Below are 18,788 nucleotides of genomic sequence, written 5' to 3'. Positions count from 1 at the left end.
ATCAACAATTCTTCTTAGCTACACAAAGTAAGGTCATAGGGTAAACTGCTGACCACAAAATTGGAGCAACAGACAGGCAGTATAGAAACTCATCAGGAACAGACACACAGATGTCAGGGATGTTGGAAATATCAGACTGGGAATTGAAAACAACTAGGATTAATATGCTAATGGCTCTAATAGAAAAAGTAGGCAACATACAAGAACAGATGGACAATGTAGGTAGAGAGATAGATATTCTAAGAAAGAATAAAAAAGAAATGGTAGAGACCAAAAACATTATAACAGAAATGAAGAATACCTTTGAAGGGCTCATTAGTAGACGGGACGTGACTGATAAAAGAATCTCTGACTTTGAGGATATGTCAACAAAAACATTCAAAACTAAAAACCAAAGAGAAAAAAAAAAGACTGAAAAAAAAGCATAATATTCCAGAAGTGTGGGACTTCTAAATGTGTAACATACGTGTAATAAAAATGCCAAAAAAGGAAAAATAGAAAGGAATAAAAGCAGTATTTAAAACAATAATGAATGACAATTTACTCTAACATCGGACACTAAGCCACAGATTCAAGAAACAGAGAACATCATGTAGGATAAATGTAAGAAAATAAAAAAAAAACAACCTCACACGTAGATATTTAATATACAAACTTCAGAAAATCAAAGGTAAAAAAAAAATCTTGGAAAAAGCCAAAGAATTTTTAAAAAATCTTACTTATAAAGGATCACAGATAATAACGACATTTGACTTATCAGAAACCATGCAGGCAGAAGATAGTGGAGTGAAATATTTGAAGTGTTAAGAGAAAAAAACTCACTGACCTAGAATTTATAAGGGGAAACCCCTTTCACTTGGTTCTCATTCTCTCTTGTCTGCCGCCATGTAAGATATGCCTTCCACCTTCTGTCATGATGCTGAGGCCTCCCCAGCCACATGGAACTGTGAGTCCACTAAACCTCTTTTTCTTTATAAATTACCCAGTGTTGAGTGTGTCTTTATCAGCAGCATGAAAACAGACTAATACAGTAAGCTCTACAAAATTAATTGAATGCCTAGTTCCATTAACAATTCGAGATAAAATATATGCTTCAAAAACTATATCAAGGACACTGTATGGTGCAAAAATTATTCTTTAAAAGTGAAAAATAAATAAATTCTATTAGATAAATATTGAAGTAATTTGTTGTTGGTAGGCCTGCCTTGTAAGAAATGTTAAAAGTTCTGAGAGAAGAGAAATGATATAGGTCAGATACTCATATCTATGTTAAGAAAGAGTGTTGGGAAAGGAACAAGTGAGGATAAAATAAAAATCTCTTATTTTTCTTATTCTTAGTTGAATAATTTGTCCAAAATAATAATAGCAACTAGTTTTATTTTAATTCATCCAACAACAACAGAATATACACTCTTTTCAAGCTCACATGGAGCATTCACTCACCAAGACAGACCACATTCTGGGCCATAAAACATGCCTTATCAAATTCAAAAGAACAGAAGCCATGCAACGTCTTCTCTCAGACCACAGTGGAATTAAACTAGATATCAATAACAGGCAAACAGCTGGAAATTTCCAAAATACTTGGGAGATTTATAAACAACACACTTCTAAGTAACACATAGGTCAATAAAAATTTAAAGATATTTTGAACTAATAAAAATAAAATGTAAAATTTAGCAAAATTTGTGGGATATAGTACAAGCAGTGCTTAAAAGGAAATTCATAGCACTGAATACATATATTAGAAAAGAGCAAAGATCTAAAATGAATCATATAAGCTGCCATTTCTAGAACTTGAAAAAGAGCAGCAAATTTAATCCAAAGTAAATATGAGAAAATTTTTCTCATATTTTTCAAGAAAATTGTAATTCTTAATTATATTCTCAAATATTCTGGGAGGAGGGGCATATTTTATCATTATCTCATTCCAGAAGAGACCATAAAGATCTATAGTCTCTATAAAAAATAAATACTCTACTCAGATTATATGTAGGTTCTTCTATAATGTAAAGCATCTAACCATTAACCTGTAGTTCACATGTTTAGTGAAGAGTGGGGAGGTCTTTCCATATACTCTCTGTGGTTACTTTTACCATGCAATAATAAATCTCACTCCAAAATGTATCCTTTCCTTATCTGTTAGGACATTCAGAGTTAATTTTTTTCCAACTTTTATTTTAGAATCAGGGAGTACATGTGCAGGTTTGTTACAAAAGTATATTGCATAATGCTGCAATTTGGAGTATGAATGAATTTGTCACCCAAGAAGTAAGCATAGCACCCAACAGGTAGTTTCTTTTCAGCCCTTACCTGTCATCCTCTCTCCCAATTCTTGTATTCCTCTCAAATACCAAATCTTATCCGAAATATGTGTCTAAAAACATATTTTTCAGTTCCTCTTTACTGATTTTTGTTTTATATGTATTCAATATTTTAAAATCTTCTCAACTGGTTTCTTTTTAGTTGATGTGATATGAACACTAAAATAATTTAGTCTTATAAGCAGTCTTCCCCATACACTATATTAATTTACATTCATTTTCTCTATTAATATTCACCTCTGCCAACAATATGTATTTGCCAGTATATAAACAACCTTAATATTTTTAAAAATTACAAAACAGAACATAATAATACCTGGTTAATGCTATTAAAAGGAAAGATTAACATGATTAATAAATTACAGAAAAAACTAGTATTCTATATTCAGAATATAACGTATGTGTCAGTTATTTATATTATTCAGCTACATATTCTGTCGAACTTTCCAATCATTATGGAAAAGTGGGGATTTTTCATATTTTGTTTTAACTACCACATGCAGCATTTCAATTTTGTTTCTCATTATTTATTTATGTTGTACATCTGAAAACTGGAATAACTCAAATGACCAGGCCCCAGAGCATGTCCCCTGAATCATATCATTGCAGCTATGGGCCCATATGATTCTACTGCCTACCAAGGGAAGCTAAAAACCACTACAATTGATATATCCTCCTCTACCAAGTTGGAAGCCCTTTACCACTTGTTGCAAATTTAAAATATGCACATAGAGGAGGAATCTAGTCACTTTCGTTCATTTTAGACTTTGATAATTTTATAACTATTTTGTGAAATGTATATACACATTTGTAAATTATCAAGTTCAAATAATAATATAATGTTCAAAGGCAAATTAAGTATAGCAACACGTTACAGAACGTATCAAGTCTCCAACCACAGTTTCAAAGAAATTCTGCAGTTAAAAATAAATCAGTACCATTATCAGTAAACCTTTCCTTAGTTTGTATCAACTAAAGTACCAATTTAAAAATTATCCTACATTTTAATTGCACTATATAAACCATGTCTATAAAATAAAATGCACATCAGTTATATCTCACCTTCACTCCCAACTTTGATGGCAAACACATTAAGTGTAACTATACAAGGTTATAACTCATGAATATTTAAATTAAATATTAAGAAGTAAAAACTATTTATTTTGTATATTTATTTCTTTTCCAAATGTGATACATAATAAATATTGGGAAAAAAGTTTTCAAAGTAAGTCTTTGCTGAGTGTACTAATTACCTTTAGACTTAACACTTATTCACTGAAGCTTTTAGATACTTGGAAGACAGATCATCATTATTTTAAGTAATATATTAAAATATTAGATTTGATGGTCTACATGAAAGTAATTTATTTTATAAGCATGAACTATAATATTAGATGGAAATCTGAATACTAGACTCCAGAATTATCACAACAGCTGTTATCTGCATATAAAATCAAATCATAAAAAAAGAATAAAAAGTCTTAGTTTTTAGAAAATCTAATTGTAAGGATTCTAATCAGTAACATTTTATACATATTGTGATTACAAACTATTTTTAGTTTAGAATGTCTGCAACATATTAAGTGCATCTCTATTAACAAAATAAAGAAATTATATTTTTTAAATACTTTTTATTTGGATAACAGATTTGTTAAGTAACGACTGTTTTAATAAAGAATTGCCATGGGCCGGTGCAGTGACTCATGCCTGCATAATCCCAGAACTTTGAGAGGCCAAGGCAAGAGAATGCTTGAGTCCAGGAGTGAGCTATGATCTGCCATTGCACTCCAGCATGGGTGAAAGGTTGTCTCTAAAAATAAAAATCGTGTCTCTAAAAATATAAAAGAATTGCCATGATTTTATATCACAGAAAAAAAATATTTTAAAAGTTAAGAAGGGGAGAGTCTAGTAGAACAGTCAGACTAGTACATGTGTCCTGGAAAATGAACACAGAATATAGTGCATTTATAACTTAATATAAATAACCTTGGTAGCACAAAACATTATATTTTCATGGCATATTCTATATGTTTTCAAACGACATGAAAAGTCATTCAGAACAAGGAATCAGAATTCATTTGTAATTATAACTTTTTTTCTTTAAATATATTGGCTTTTTAAATTTTAGAAGGTTATATACTTCTGTTCAGAAAAAAAGCTTTTGTGAGACATCATTTTTCAATTTTTATTTTTATTCCAACTTGGAGACTGCAAAAGCATAAGCCTGAAAAAACTAAAAGGTGGTGAGCCAGAAGATGGATATTAAACAGCCAAAATTAATAAAAACATTCACAGAAAATAATCTGCACAGGAATCACAACCTCTTAATAAAGAAATTAGCACGACAAATATTTCTTCTAGCCCAAAACATTCCTTGGTTAGCTTTCATAGAACAGATTTTGGATCTTCTAAAATTAAGCCATTAATACCTTTTTCTTAAGTGTCATAAATATTGTATTACATTAATTAAAATTTAATTCTTGACTCTACTAATTTATATTCTTCAACCACTTGCCCTCTCCCTATCCCTTTCCCCTCCCCGAAACCTCATCCTGGTATTTGGACAAAGTAGATTATGATTACACTACTGGGGAACTCCATTTGGAAAAAAAATCTACAAAATACTAAGGGAGGAAGTATAATAAAAGTTCAGGGGTGGGAGAATGTTTCTCTGCACTACAGAAAGTTGAGGGGTGTGAGGGTTCCTCCAACAGGGCATAGTGAGAAAAAAAATATTTAAGAAATAAATTGAGAACAGGCTAGCTGAGTAAATAAATCGAAATAAAACAAACCGCAAAAAGACAATTTTTGCTTTCGTTGCATGTCAGGAAGGGTAACAGGAGGAAACAGTGGTTAAACAGAGCCATGAAGCACAAGGACTGGAAACAAGTACAGCCCTAGCTTGGCCTGGCCACAGCATGCACTACGAGCTCCACAGTATATAATCCAGGACCCTATTCATTTGGCTTCAACTTCCTCATATAAAGAAGGGGGGAAAATTAAAACATTCTTCTCTATAATTTCCACACAACAGTCATAGTTATGCCTGTAGTAATAAAAAAACAGTGTAACTGGCATTAACTGTAAATGGGTTGGAAGACATTTTAATGGGGGGATGAAAATGTTCTAAACCTGTACCTCAATAAAGTTGCTTTAAAAAATCTATCTCATTCTTCCTTATGGCAGCTCTTCAGATACTCTCTACTCTCCTCCTGGAAATAAAAAGCCCAAATGCCTCCACAGAATATAATTTTTCAATTTATTATAGTCTAGTATGTTCAACATCTTTTTAAAAATGTGGAATCCAAAACTAAACAGATTATTTCCTGTGTGTTTGATTTGTGCAGAATTAATGGGCTTACAGCTTGGCTGGATTGATACATTTTACTCTGGTAAAATAACATTCTGATAAATACCTGGAAAAACTCTGTGGCGAATTCTCTAGTATAATAATACTCTGGTAGCTTAAGATGTTAAACAGTCATATCACACTGTTTTATTATAGTGAATATGAACTTAAATAAAATCTCTAAACTTTTTTTGCCTCCAAAAATCAACTGCCACGGAAATTTACTCCTACTCATATATATAGTATTTTTTAATTTTTTTAACTAAAAATTAATATTAATAAAAATTTGAGAAAAGAAAGAAAACAGAAGCCATAGCTGATAATATGGTATATTTATTTCCAGCAAATTTTGATTGCATGATATAGTCATATTGAAAAAAATAATATCCAATTTCTATGGCCATCCTTCCCAGATCCAAGAAATACTCTAATATTCTGTATGATACAGTCCCAGATCCAAGAAATACTCTATTTAATATTCTGTATGATAGAATCTAACACATCACTCTGTTTGTCTCCTCACAATTGTTACCACTGGATTTTTTATTTGATTACTTCTTCCTTCTTTATTTCACCTTATTAGAATATACAGACCCCAAACATATAGGCTCTGCTGACCTTCACTCCCTTGGGACCTCACTTAGTTCCACAGTTAAAATTAACTCTATCTTCTTGCTGACAATTCCCAAAATTGTATCTCTAGCCCAGACCTCTCTCCTGAATTCTAGACTCGTATGTATAATGCATACAGACACATACACACACAAACTTCCATTACATATTCACTGCATACACATGTCTCTTTATTCCACATGTCCAAAATCAAATTCTGGACCCTATTACCCCAAAAACCTTCCTCAGTCGGAAACTTACCCATCTTAATCGATGGCCAATCCATCCCAAGGCAGTCATTTTGACTCCTCTTTTTCTCTTACAGTCCACACCCATTAATTCCATCAGCACATTTTATTGTTTTTGTCTTAAAAATATATCCAGAATCTGACCAACTTCTCACCATTCCCACTGCTACCATCCTGGTCAAGCCTTCACCAGCTCTCACCTGCAATATTGCAGTAGCCTCCAAAGAAGTCTCCCTGCTTCTATCATTGCCTCATCCCCCATTATAATCTATTCTCCTGTCTCCGAGTGATCTCTTTAAACATAAGCCAAGTCACTTCAAAACCCTGCAATGGCTTTGTTTCCCTCAAGAGTAAAAACCAAAATTCTTCCTATGGCCCTTTGTTCTCTCTCTGACCTTCTCTCGCTACTTTCTCCTTTGGTTACTTTCATCAAGTCTCTGTATTTTCTAAATGTTCTTCAATAAGATACTGTTTTTTTAATTAATGAAATTTTAAATGTAAAACTATGAAAGAGTAATCTAATCTGCCATTTTATCCAAATGCTTCCACTATCAGAACACGATTGTATAACAAGTCTGAGAAGAAAAACTAAGTATATTTATGACAAGAGTTTATGGTGCCCTGAATGTCTACGTACCTAATGAAGACGTTGATACAGAGAAATCTTCTCAAAAAATCAAACGGTATGGTGAAATAGCACAAGTTCTGGGTTTGGGATTGAAATATATTTCTTAAATCTTTTATTACTTACTAATTGTGATACCTTGACTAACTCACTATTCTCTGATTCAGTTTTCTTCTGTGTAAAGATGAAGTGGTCTGTAAAACCAAGAAACCTCGTGTTCTATAACAGGAACACCTTTATATAGCTACCCAAAAAACACCTAAAAAGGCTGACTTATTCCTAAGAATGTTATTGAACATTCTAGATTAATCTACATATACAAAAGAATGCCAGAGAAGAAACCAAAATACCAAAAATATTTGGAGCCTGGTTGCGGACTGAATTTTATACAACTTTCAAAGACACTATCTGAGAGGCTGTCGTGTGTAGCCTACTAAGAAAAAACAGAGGGGTGGGGTGGCTCACTCTCTAGAAACCACAAACTTAAGGTTCCTAGAAAGAGCAGAGATTTTAAATATTCAGACTGTGTATGTATCATGACCCAGGGTTGGGGGCAGATGGCCCGGGGTGGCGGGGGAAAGGAGAGATGGCGGAGATCTTCTATCAGGCTATCCTGGGGAACTGCTCCAGGCTGCAACAAACCACCAGTTAGGACGAACCGCCTTTGATGTGAAAGCTGGGAAGCTAGAATGTAGTTTTGCCTTATCCTTAGCGGGTCGGTTCTAACAATTTTGTCACCCAAACTGAACCACTCACCGGGTCAACTGGGCTGCAAGCCCTTATGAGTTGGAGACAAGTGGCCCAGCCCCAACACAGTCAGACAAATCGCTGGGTGGCCATCTGCTCCTGAGACCGTTGCTAGAGAAACAAGACAACATCCAAGTTCTCCACATCATGGTTTTCCGGGCGCCAGCCAAGGCGCTCCGGGGGCGTGGTTACGTGGGCGACGCACGGAGGGGGCGGGTCAGAAACAACCGGGCGGAGGCGCACCCCAGGGCGCATGCGTGCTGTGCGGCGCGGTGTCAGGGAAGGTGGGGCTATGGCAGCTGCTAGGGACCCTCCGGAAGTATCGCTGCGAGAAGCCACCCAGCGAAAATTGCGGAGGTTTTCCGAGCTGAGAGGTACCAGAGAAGGCACCCGAGTTCTCCTGGGCAATGCAGAGGGAGGGTGCTTTTACGTGCCAGGAGGTTTGCTGGACTGTCACTTCCCGTTTACTTCTCATCTGCAGGCCTATGACGCTCCCCAGGAGTAGCTAGCTAATAATCCTTTTGAGTTTTTTATTCTTTTCACTGTCCCTGCTTGACATGCTTGTTGCTTACTTTATTCTTAGTAGTATAGATATTAAAAATGAGGGCAGAGGAAGAAGAAGAAAATCTGACTAGTGAAGTTATGCATTGATTAGCTCATTAATAAAAGTTGCTTTAAATAAATCTAAAAGATATGAAGCACAGTATTTTGAACTTTATGAGTAGATGCCAGCCCCTATCTACTTCACGCTTTACATTACGTTCATCTACTTCTGTAATGTAAACGTTTGTTGAGGGAGTAACAGAACATGGAGGAATTATGGATTAAAAATTAAAAGGAAGAAATTTGTTATCAAAAAATTGGCTATGACACTTAATCCCTGTAAACCTGTCTATAAAAGTGATTATATTTGTGTTGCAGTGACTGCTTAAAAAATACTGGGACTAATTCTTGGATAACAGTAAAACATTCAGGACTATTAGATTCTAGCTGACAAGTTCTGTTTGTTAACTAATTAAAACGCTAAATCATTTTGTTTATCAATAAAGAGATTCCAACTGTCTACTAAAAGTGCACACTGTCTTTTAAAGTTGTCATCAGAGAGTTGGGACCTTCTGTAATCCAGAATTTTATGTTATATTCTAACAGCCTATGTAAGTTTGCATGGTTCATCTTAAAGTAATAGAAAATAAAGTACCCACATTTATAAACAGCAACATTGAGGGAAGGGATCTTTGGGTTGTGTCTTTCTTAGTCACCTAACACCAAGTGTCCCTGATACATAAGAATTGATTTGCAAAGCTGGAGATTTGTTTATGTTTATCTCCTCTTCTTATTGAAGAGTTGAGGCAATAGTCTTTGGCAAGTTAAAAGTCGCTCTCTTAATCAAGAAACATTATGTCATTCAGAATTTATAATTAAATTGGATTGCAAACCATAAAAGGAGGGAGTGATCTAAAAGAAAAAAAAGGAACTTGTGAACAGTCCTCATTATAACTATTTTGAATCGTATTAATGCACCACTAATTATTCCCTAACTTTCAAAAGCCAAAGATACATTTTGGAAGATGATAATGGATATTACCTTCTTTTTCATCTTTCTCAATAGGCAAACCTGTGGCAACTAGAAAATTCTCATAATTTTTGTTTTCATTTCCTTGCTTTTTCCAAATAGGCAAACTTGTAGCACGTGGAGAATTCTGGGACATAGTTGCAATAACAGCGGCTGATGAAAAACAGGAACTTGCTTACAACCAACAGCTGTCAGAAAAGCTGAAAAGAAAGGAGTTACCCCTTGGAGTTCAATATCACGTTTTTGTAGATCCTGCTGGAGCCAAAATTGGTACGCACTTTATGGTCAGTTTTATAATATAGGTCCTAAGCAGAATAATCATTGAAGAAAAGGTTTCTGTGACTTACAGTGTATAAGCTGCATATCTCTACCCACAGCTTTACAAACTTTAAAATTTGAACATAAATTGACTTTTTTTAGAAAGATAAAAGGAATAGCAACTGTTCTTACCCATTATGACTTACCTTGAAAAACTTCCAGAATGTTACTTAAAAGATAATTTTATTAGTTTTAATGAAATTCACACTATTCAGATAGGAATACTCCTTTGGACCTTATCAGTAGAACCCTTGAGGTCCTCTCCACTCCAGAGTTCCTCCAGCAATTTACATGAAGAAAGCAATTAGTGGGAAAAAATACTCTTGACCTTTTGGGGACATAATGCAGAATGCAAAAGAACACTGTCACATGGCTTAAATATAATACATATATTTGAAAACCCTAGTTTAGGTCAGCTTTGCCCTTTGACCGTCCATTGCAAATAGAAATAAATGCTGTTTTTTCTGAAGGCTGTTTTCTATGTGATACTTAAAGTTGAAGCCCCCGATACCAGAGATAAGATATCTGTATATGACATTAATATGACATTAGCATTATTCTAATTAGCCAACATTATTTTAATCCTTACAACTATGAGGTCAGTACTGTTATTATTTCTTTTTTTTTTTTTTTTTTTGAGAAGGAGTCTTGCTCTGTTGCCCAGGCTGGAGTGCGGTGGTGCGATCTTAGCTCACTCCAAGCTCCGCCTCCCAGGTTCACGCCATTCTCCTGCCTCAGCCTCCCGAGTAGCTGGGACTACAGGTGACTGCCACCACGCCTGGCTAATTTTGTTTTTGTATTTTTTAGTAGAGACGGGGTTTCACCATGTTAGCCAGGATGGTCTGTATCTCCTGACCTCGTGATCCACCTGCCTCGGCCTCCCAAAGTGCTGGGATTACAGGCATGATATTATTTCCATAGATGAGAATCTGAGGTACTCAAGAGTTAAGTAACTGGCCCAAGATAACTAGTGTGGTAGTTATATTTAAGATTTTTGTAGCTTCAATTAAATAATCGGTTTTATGACTAAAAAAAAAAAAAAAAAAAAAGATATTTTTTTGGGAATCCAAGTTCTAAAAATCTTTTTTCGAAAGGAACTCTAACTTGTGTTTTTGATTGTGTCATTTGGGAGAATTATTTAAATGGGCTTTGTGATTTGTAACTCTGTATGAATGTTTATATTTATCAGTCTTCTAGTGTTACAGATTGTGTAATTGATTCTTCTTTCTTATAATTACTATTTTGGGGAGAATATTACCTCAGCATTTATTACTGAGGGTTGTTGTCTGGGTTTCATTGCTAATTTATTGATTGGTTGTTTGCTATGAGATGTTTTTAATTTTGTTCTATTGCCAATACCTTTGATGTCCATCTATTTACTTATTCCTGAAAGGCAAATCCTTAAGGTTATATAACACCTAAATTTACTGTCATGACAAAGTTTTAGTAGGTTTCTATTAAATAAATTGTGCTTTTTTAACTTTGTTTTTAAGGAAATGGAGGATCAACACTTTGTGCCCTTCAATGTTTGGAAAAGCTATATGGAGATAAATGGAATTCTTTTACCATCTTATTAATTCACTCTGGTAATGTTATACTTTACTAATTTACATTTTCTTTTTAGTCTTCCACCTTTAATACTTTAGAGACTTTTTTCTTTCTTGCAAACACTTTCCTTCTTTTTTAAAAGAATCTTTGAAGTTATTCTGCTTTGAAAACAAATATTTTATGATTTTCATGACTTTTTTTAGGTTGTAAGTAGTATAGTGATTTTCACAAATTTTACTCGTAAAATTGTAGATCACGTATATCGTCAGTCTTTTATGAATATTGTTTTGTTTTGGGTATGTATATAGAAAATTATTTTCCTAAGACAACTCATTCAAATATGAATAGTTCTCGGGAATACTTTAATGGGGATTTTTCTTTTAATTTTAATTTGTATTTTAAGTTCCAGGGTCCATGTGCAGGTTTGTTACATAGGTAAACGTGTGCCATGGTTGATTGCTGCACCTATCAACCCATCACCTAGGTATTAAGCCAGCATGCATTAGCTATTTTTCCTAACACTCTTTCTCCCTTAATGGGGATTCTTGCTTTGAGGGCAGGGTGGTTTAACACTGTCATTACTAGACTTTTGCCAGTACTTTTTATCTTGCATTTTTGTGTGATTATTGGTAGCCAGAGGCCACAATGCTTAAAAATAAAAGGAAAATGTGACAAGATACAGAGTGGACAAGTAAATATATAAAAGAGAAATCACACACACAAAATAAGACATTTTAAAACAGAAAAGTAGGAAGGACATGGTCTCAGAATAAAGAATAGCTTTTTAAATTGAATACATTTAGTTGTGTGAAAATTTTGATTACATGAAAACCTTTGTTGTTTTTCTATGTATGTTAAGGGGCTAATGAAAACTGTCATGAACTGACACCAGTCCAGGGACAGGTATTTTAGAATTATTCATCTACATGGCTTCCAAGGCACTTTTTCATTCTTATGATTTACATACAAAACAATGATTCTTTGTAAAGATGATGTCAAAGTAAAGCATCCAAGTTCTGGTTTGAAGCCTAAAAATGTGTAAAAAAATCTAATTTACAATTTTATTTAAGAAAATAATTATTATCAGTTTAGTAAAAATTAAATTAGATACCAGGAAATGCATAGTTAGATAATTTTTTTTATTTTTTATTTTTTGGAAATAGATAATTCTTAGTGCTAAACTTGACTATTGGCTGCTCTTTGAAAAAAGAAAAAAACAGAAATTTATTAGCTCTCTTTTGTTGAACAATGTACTGTGTGCTGCCAAGTGCTTTACAGGTATTACTGATCTTCAGTAATAAATTAACCTTAGCTTACTATAACATTTTTACTTTATAAACTTCTTAATTTTTTTTGACTCTCTTGTAATAACATTCAGCTTAAAACACAAACACTGTACAGCTGTACAAAAATATTTTCTTTATATTGTTAGGGTTTATTTTGTTGTTTTTATTTTTACTTTTTAAATATTTTGGTTAGAAATGAAGACACAAACATATTAGCTTAGGCCTACACTGGGTCAGGATCATCAGTATCACTGTCTACAACCTCTATAGTCCTACTAAAGTTCAGGAGCTGTCATCTCCTATGATAACAATGCTGCCTTCTGAAAGACCTCCTGAAGGACCTGCCTGAGGCCATTTTATGCTTAACTTTTTTTTGTATGTATCATATGAATTTATTCTAAAATAACAAAAGTATAGTATAGTAAATACATAAACCAGTAAAATAGTCATTTATTACCAATTATTATATACTATATACATAATTGTATGTTCTGTAGTTTAGTAAACTGGCAGCACAGCAGGTTTGTTTATACCAGCATCACCACTTGAGTGGTGCATCGTGCTAGGACTTTACAATGGCTCCAACATCACTAGGTGATAGGAATTTTTCAGTTCCATTATGATCTTATGGGACAACCTATGTATATGCTGTCCATCATTGAGCGAAATGTTGTAAAGAAGCAAGTATTTTAGCATTAGTATATTAGTTTTCTATAACTTTTATTTTCTGTGAAGTAGATTTTTTTTTTTTTTTTTTGAGATGGAGTCTGGCTCTGTCGCCCAGGCTGGAGTGCAGTGGCACGATCTCCGCTCACTGCTGCAAGCTTCGCCTCCCGGGTTCACGCCATTTTCCTGCCTCAGCCTCCAGAGTAGCTGGGACCACAGGCGCCCGCCACCACGCCCAGCTAATTTGTTGTATTTTTAGTAGAGATGGGGTTTCACCGTGTTAGCCAGGATGGTCTGGATCTCCTGACCTCGTGATCTGCCTGCCTCGGCCTCCCAAAGTGTTGGTATTACAGGCTTGAGCCACCGCGCCTGGCCTTCTGTGAAGTAGATTCTTAATTAGAAGTCTAAACATGGTTGAAATTTGTTGTTTAAAATGTAGATACAGGCTGGGTGCGGTGGCTCACGCCTGTAATCCCAGCACTTTGGGAGGCCGAGTTGGGTGAATCACCTGAGGTCAGGAGTTTGAGACCAGCCTGGCCAACATGGTGAAACTTCGTCTCTACTAAAAATACAAAAATTAGCCAGGCGTGGTGGCAGGTGCCTGTAATCCCAGCTACTTGGGAGGCTGAGGCAGGAGAATTGCTTGAACCTGGGACACGGAGGTTGCGGTGAGCCAAGATCGCGCGTCACTGCACTCCAGCCTGGGTGACAGTAAGACTTCATCTCAAAAAAAAAAACAAATGTAGATGCAACATCATGTTTTGGGCCGTGGTCCTTCTTATTTGTTATACATGTAATTCAAAACATTTCACAGATTCTACAGTATATTTAAAATTTTTCCTGACCTACAGTTTTTAAAATTGTCTTATATCAAATGGCAACAAGAAAATTTCTCTTCGAATTTTTAATCTGGATTTCATTACTCTTTCCTGATTTGCAGTAACAAGTGGTATATATTAAATATCTTTAAAGATATTTTGATTTGTAACTTATGGGTTATAAAACCCTGGGGTTTTGAAAATTTTATAAATAATACTGCATTTTTAAATGGTTATTTCGTTTTAATTTTATAGGTGGCTACAGTCAACGACTTCCAAATGCAAGTGCTCTGGGAAAAATTTTCACTGCTTTACCTCTTGGTAACCCCATTTATCAGATGCTAGAATTGAAACTAGCCATGTACATTGATTTCCCCTTAAATATGAATCCTGGAATTCTGGTTACCTGTGCAGATGATATTGAACTTTATAGTATTGGAGAATTTGAGTTTATTAGGTTTGACAAACCTGGCTTTACTGCTTTAGCTCATCCTTCTAGTTTGACGATAGGTACCACACATGGAGTATTTGTCTTAGATCCTTTTGATGATTTAAAACATAGAGACCTTGAATACAGGTCTTGCCATCGTTTCCTTCATAAGCCCAGCATAGAAAAGATGTATCAGTTTAATGCTGTGTGTAGACCTGGAAATTTTTGTCAACAGGACTTTGCTGGGGGTGACATTGCCGATCTTAAATTAGACTCTGACTATGTCTACACAGATAGCCTATTTTATATGGATCATAAATCAGCAAAAATGTTACTTGCTTTTTATGAAAAAATAGGCACACTGAGCTGTGAAATAGATGCCTATGGTGACTTTCTGCAGGCTTTGGGACCTGGAGCAACTGTGGAGTACACCAGAAACACATCAAATGTCATTAAAGAAGAGTCAGAGTTGGTAGAAATGAGGCAGAGAATATTTCATCTTCTTAAAGGAACATCACTAAATGTTGTTGTTCTTAATAACTCCAAATTTTATCACATTGGAACAACCGAAGAATATTTGTTTTACTTTACCTCAGATAACAGTTTAAAGTCGGAGCTCGGCTTACAGTCCATAACTTTTAGTATCTTTCCAGATATACCTGAATGCTCTGGCAAAACATCCTGTATCATTCAAAGCATACTGGATTCAAGATGTTCTGTGGCACCTGGCTCAGTTGTGGAGTATTCCAGATTGGGGCCTGATGTTTCAGTTGGGGAAAACTGCATTATTAGTGGTTCTTACATCCTAACAAAAGCTGCCCTCCCCGCACATTCTTTTGTATGTTCCTTAAGCTTAAAGATGAATAGATGCTTAAAGTATGCAACTATGGCATTTGGAGTGCAAGACAACTTGAAAAAGAGTGTGAAAACATTGTCAGATATAAAGTTACTTCAATTCTTTGGAGTCTGTTTCCTGTCATGCTTAGATGTTTGGAATCTTAAAGTTACAGAGGAACTGTTCTCTGGTAACAAGACCTGTCTGAGTTTGTGGACTGCACGCATTTTCCCAGTTTGTTCTTCTTTGAGTGACTCAGTTACAACATCCCTAAAGATGTTAAATGCTGTTAAGAACAAGTCAGCATTCAGCCTGAATAGCTATAAGTTGCTGTCCATTGAAGAAATGCTTATCTACAAAGATGTAGAAGATATGATAACTTACAGGGAACAAATTTTTCTAGAAATCAGTTTAAAAGGCAGTTTGATGTAGAGATATTTTAAATATTGTACACTTTGCCTTTTTGAGTAACATTCCAGAGATAGGTATTTTTTGTAGGCTGTTTCACTGAACTCAGTTAATGAAAACTGTATTAACATAATTGTTGTAGCATAATATTAATAGTGCAAAAGTACATATAAATCATTTTGATGAAAAATATTCCAAGACTAAGTTGAGAAAAGAGATACTATTTTGGATGTGTATCAGTATTTTTGTTTTTAATAATGATTGATTTGTGGAGCATTGTTTTTTCACATAATTAGTTTTAAAGGTAATTTTCTAAGCATACCTTTGGAATTTTTCCATCTTTTTTGAGGCTTTTGGTCCAGTGAAGTTCTAAGTATGCACTGGCACTTCTCTCCTCAACTGTAATTCTATTTTTAATAATAAAAATGGCATACTGTAGGGTCTTCAGAGTAGTGTAGGAATACTGTAGAAATACTTTTTCAGAAACGAATCCATAGCTGACAAATTCACTCAGTGCCCAATATATTGTGATTATTTTCGTTGATAAAGAACTAGATAACAAAGACCTCTGAAATTGATGATAAAATTTGTATCTCATTAATTTTATCAAAATGAAACTAAAAGTACATATGTATTATACACTTGAACATGTGTTTGTGTATCTTTAAAATTTTCCTTTATGTTCCATTCCATAGGAAAACACACATATGCACACAAAACTCAGTTATCTGTGGGGAAAGTGGTAGTAATAATTGAGATTCATCAATAATCATATAATTTCACTATAGACATTACTTGCATTATCTCCTATCAGTCCTTCTAACAAAACTTAAATTACCAGATGAACTGACTTTAGTTTTCATCTTATTTTTTGTCCACATGCTGGTGATGCTGAGAAACAATAATTGGCCTAAATGCAGACATCAAGAAGCAGGCAGGAAAACGGAAAAACTGAGATAATACACAGGTGATAAACAGTTTCAAGAAAATAAAAATTGGCTAGAATCTCAAGTTATGTGTTTCTATATTGGTATAAGCATATAAGTGAAAAGTCTTTTAAGTGTAATAGAGAAAAGATTTGTCAGTGTGTTTTTTTAAATGAAATAACTAGTCTGTGCTACTTTATGTCAATATAAAAATTGGTAAACTAGAAGTAACTTGTCCACAACCCTCAGTTATGATACTTATGTGCATGTTTTTTTTTCCAAAGTTTTTCCCAAGGAGAAGATACAAATATATGGTAGCTATTGTTTAAAAATGATTGATTTACTTGCAGATTTTTCAGAGGATGTTATGTCTTTGTCATTCATTAAATGTTCAAAATTGTAGTTTTACCAAATCTGAAGTGCCATCAGTTATAAGAATCATCATTATTTTATGTTCCATTAAGAAAAACACAATAAAACATGACACTGCTTTTTTTGTTACTTGAAATTTTCATATTTATTGGAGAGCTCTTTTAGATGTTTTTAAATACAGATTTTTATTTAACCCTCTTGCGTATACATATAAAATAACAAAAAAATAAAATATTGAGATATCATCAAGAAATTTCTACAGCTTCACATTCAAACTCTTCAGCACTTTCAGAGCTATTGATATGCATATGTCCACCTAGTACCATCTTCTGTGCTTTCAGAATTATTGGTAAGGCTGCATTTCCTGAATGCTCTACCACACTTATGTCTGGATTTTTTTTACCCAGCTACAGACCCACACTCCTGCAAGTTTTGATACCCTTCTATTTGGCAAAACTCAGTTTCACTTTTCTTTCAGTTTAATCACAGGTCCTTAGAAGATCGGACCTGTGATTCTATTCAAAGTCAGAAAGAGATTTCTCACAAATTGATGTCATATTAACATGTCAATATGAAAATTATTGTTTGGTAAACCAGAAGTGACCTGTCTGAAGCCCTCAATTGTGGTATTTGTGTGTTTGTTTTTTCTTTTTCAAGATTCTTTTTAAAGAAAATATATGGTAGCTGTTGTTTAACATTTATCTACTTACAGAGCGTTCAGAGGATGTTATATGTTTATGAAGTGCTCAATACTGTATTTTAACCTAATCTGAATTTTAATCATAATCCTGCACAATGCATGGATTCTAGTTGCTTTGAAATGGTTCTGTTCAAAGGACTTATCAATGTCTCTTGCTTTGAGATGTACTGCTTGGTGTGTAGTAGCACAAACGTACCACCAATAATGTACCTAATTCAACTGAAGTGACAGTCATATACGCAGATATGACCAAGTTCACATGTGAGCAAGTAACAACTCCATGACTATTGCTGCCTGGCTAATAGCTATTATACTATCATTTGTAAGGCACATTCTGTTTTCTGGGGTGTCGAAATGTGGATAAAAAAAGATGAATTAGGAATGATTCTAACCTAAGTATGTGTTTTAATAAAAGGATCTAGGCAAAAAAAAAAAAAAAAAGTAAGTCACTCCTAAATTTAATCCCTGAATAATGTAGTGTACATGATGATAGAGGAGAAGTGTGTTTTTGATAAGAAGTGACTAAATTTTGTGACAATCTTAATTTTTTAGGCTTTTCATTTAGTCTCCCAATAAAGATAATTTTTTTCTGAGTTTTATCAGCAGTAGAAAAATAAGACCTACATGGATAAGTTTGAAATTAAACATTTTGTCTCATTTTATAATTTTTATTTTTATGAAATCATGGCACTTACATCATATACTCAGGTGTGTAAAAGCCTGCTATTTGTAACTATAATCCATAAACTTATTGATGATTTAATAACTATCAACAAGGGCATGGGAAAAATTCAACATTTGATAATAATCTTTTACCTTAGGCATTTATTCTCTAAGCAAAGCAGAAATAAAGGATATGTATCAGTGTATACTGATTGAAATAAAGCTTTAAAAATCCAAGTGATACTCTGAAATTGTCAAAAGTTTGATGGCATGAATCCAGGATTAATTCCCATAACCTGTGATGATCTAGTCATCTTCTGTAGCTACATAGTACTCCTAA

At 34.1% G+C, this 18,788-nt stretch overlaps 2 protein-coding genes across 4 annotated transcripts in view; one reads left to right on the top strand and one right to left on the bottom strand.

Moving 5' to 3' along the window:
- LRRIQ3 (leucine rich repeats and IQ motif containing 3) overlaps positions 1–8,171 on the bottom strand; it is a 172,502-nt gene extending 164,331 nt beyond the window's left edge. Inside the window, exon 1 of the mRNA XM_003830588.5 lies at positions 7,915–8,171. The gene's annotated coding sequence lies outside the window, so the exon portion shown is untranslated. The remainder of the gene's footprint in view (positions 1–7,914) is intronic.
- LOC100990811 (fucose-1-phosphate guanylyltransferase) overlaps positions 8,131–18,788 on the top strand; it is a 345,681-nt gene continuing 335,023 nt past the window's right edge. Inside the window, exons 1-4 of one of the 3 annotated variants that reach the window (XM_008956037.3) lie at positions 8,131–8,279; positions 9,581–9,748; positions 11,290–11,382; positions 14,370–17,221. In XM_008956037.3, coding sequence (XP_008954285.2) covers positions 8,159–8,279; positions 9,581–9,748; positions 11,290–11,382; positions 14,370–15,811 — 1,824 coding nt within the window. In that variant the 5' untranslated portion in view covers positions 8,131–8,158 and the 3' untranslated portion in view covers positions 15,812–17,221. Of the gene's footprint in view, positions 8,280–9,580; positions 9,749–11,289; positions 11,383–14,369; positions 17,222–18,788 lie in introns of those variants that run through there. The other 2 variants (XM_008956039.4, XM_055117300.3) reach the window with 2 other exon arrangements.

This window comes from Pan paniscus, chromosome 1 (assembly GCF_029289425.2).
Source record: "Pan paniscus chromosome 1, NHGRI_mPanPan1-v2.0_pri, whole genome shotgun sequence".
In the NCBI taxonomy this organism is placed as follows: Eukaryota; Metazoa; Chordata; class Mammalia; order Primates; family Hominidae; genus Pan; species Pan paniscus.
The sequence above is the reverse complement of the archived record's forward strand: the minus strand, read 5'-3'. Positions and strand labels throughout refer to the sequence as shown.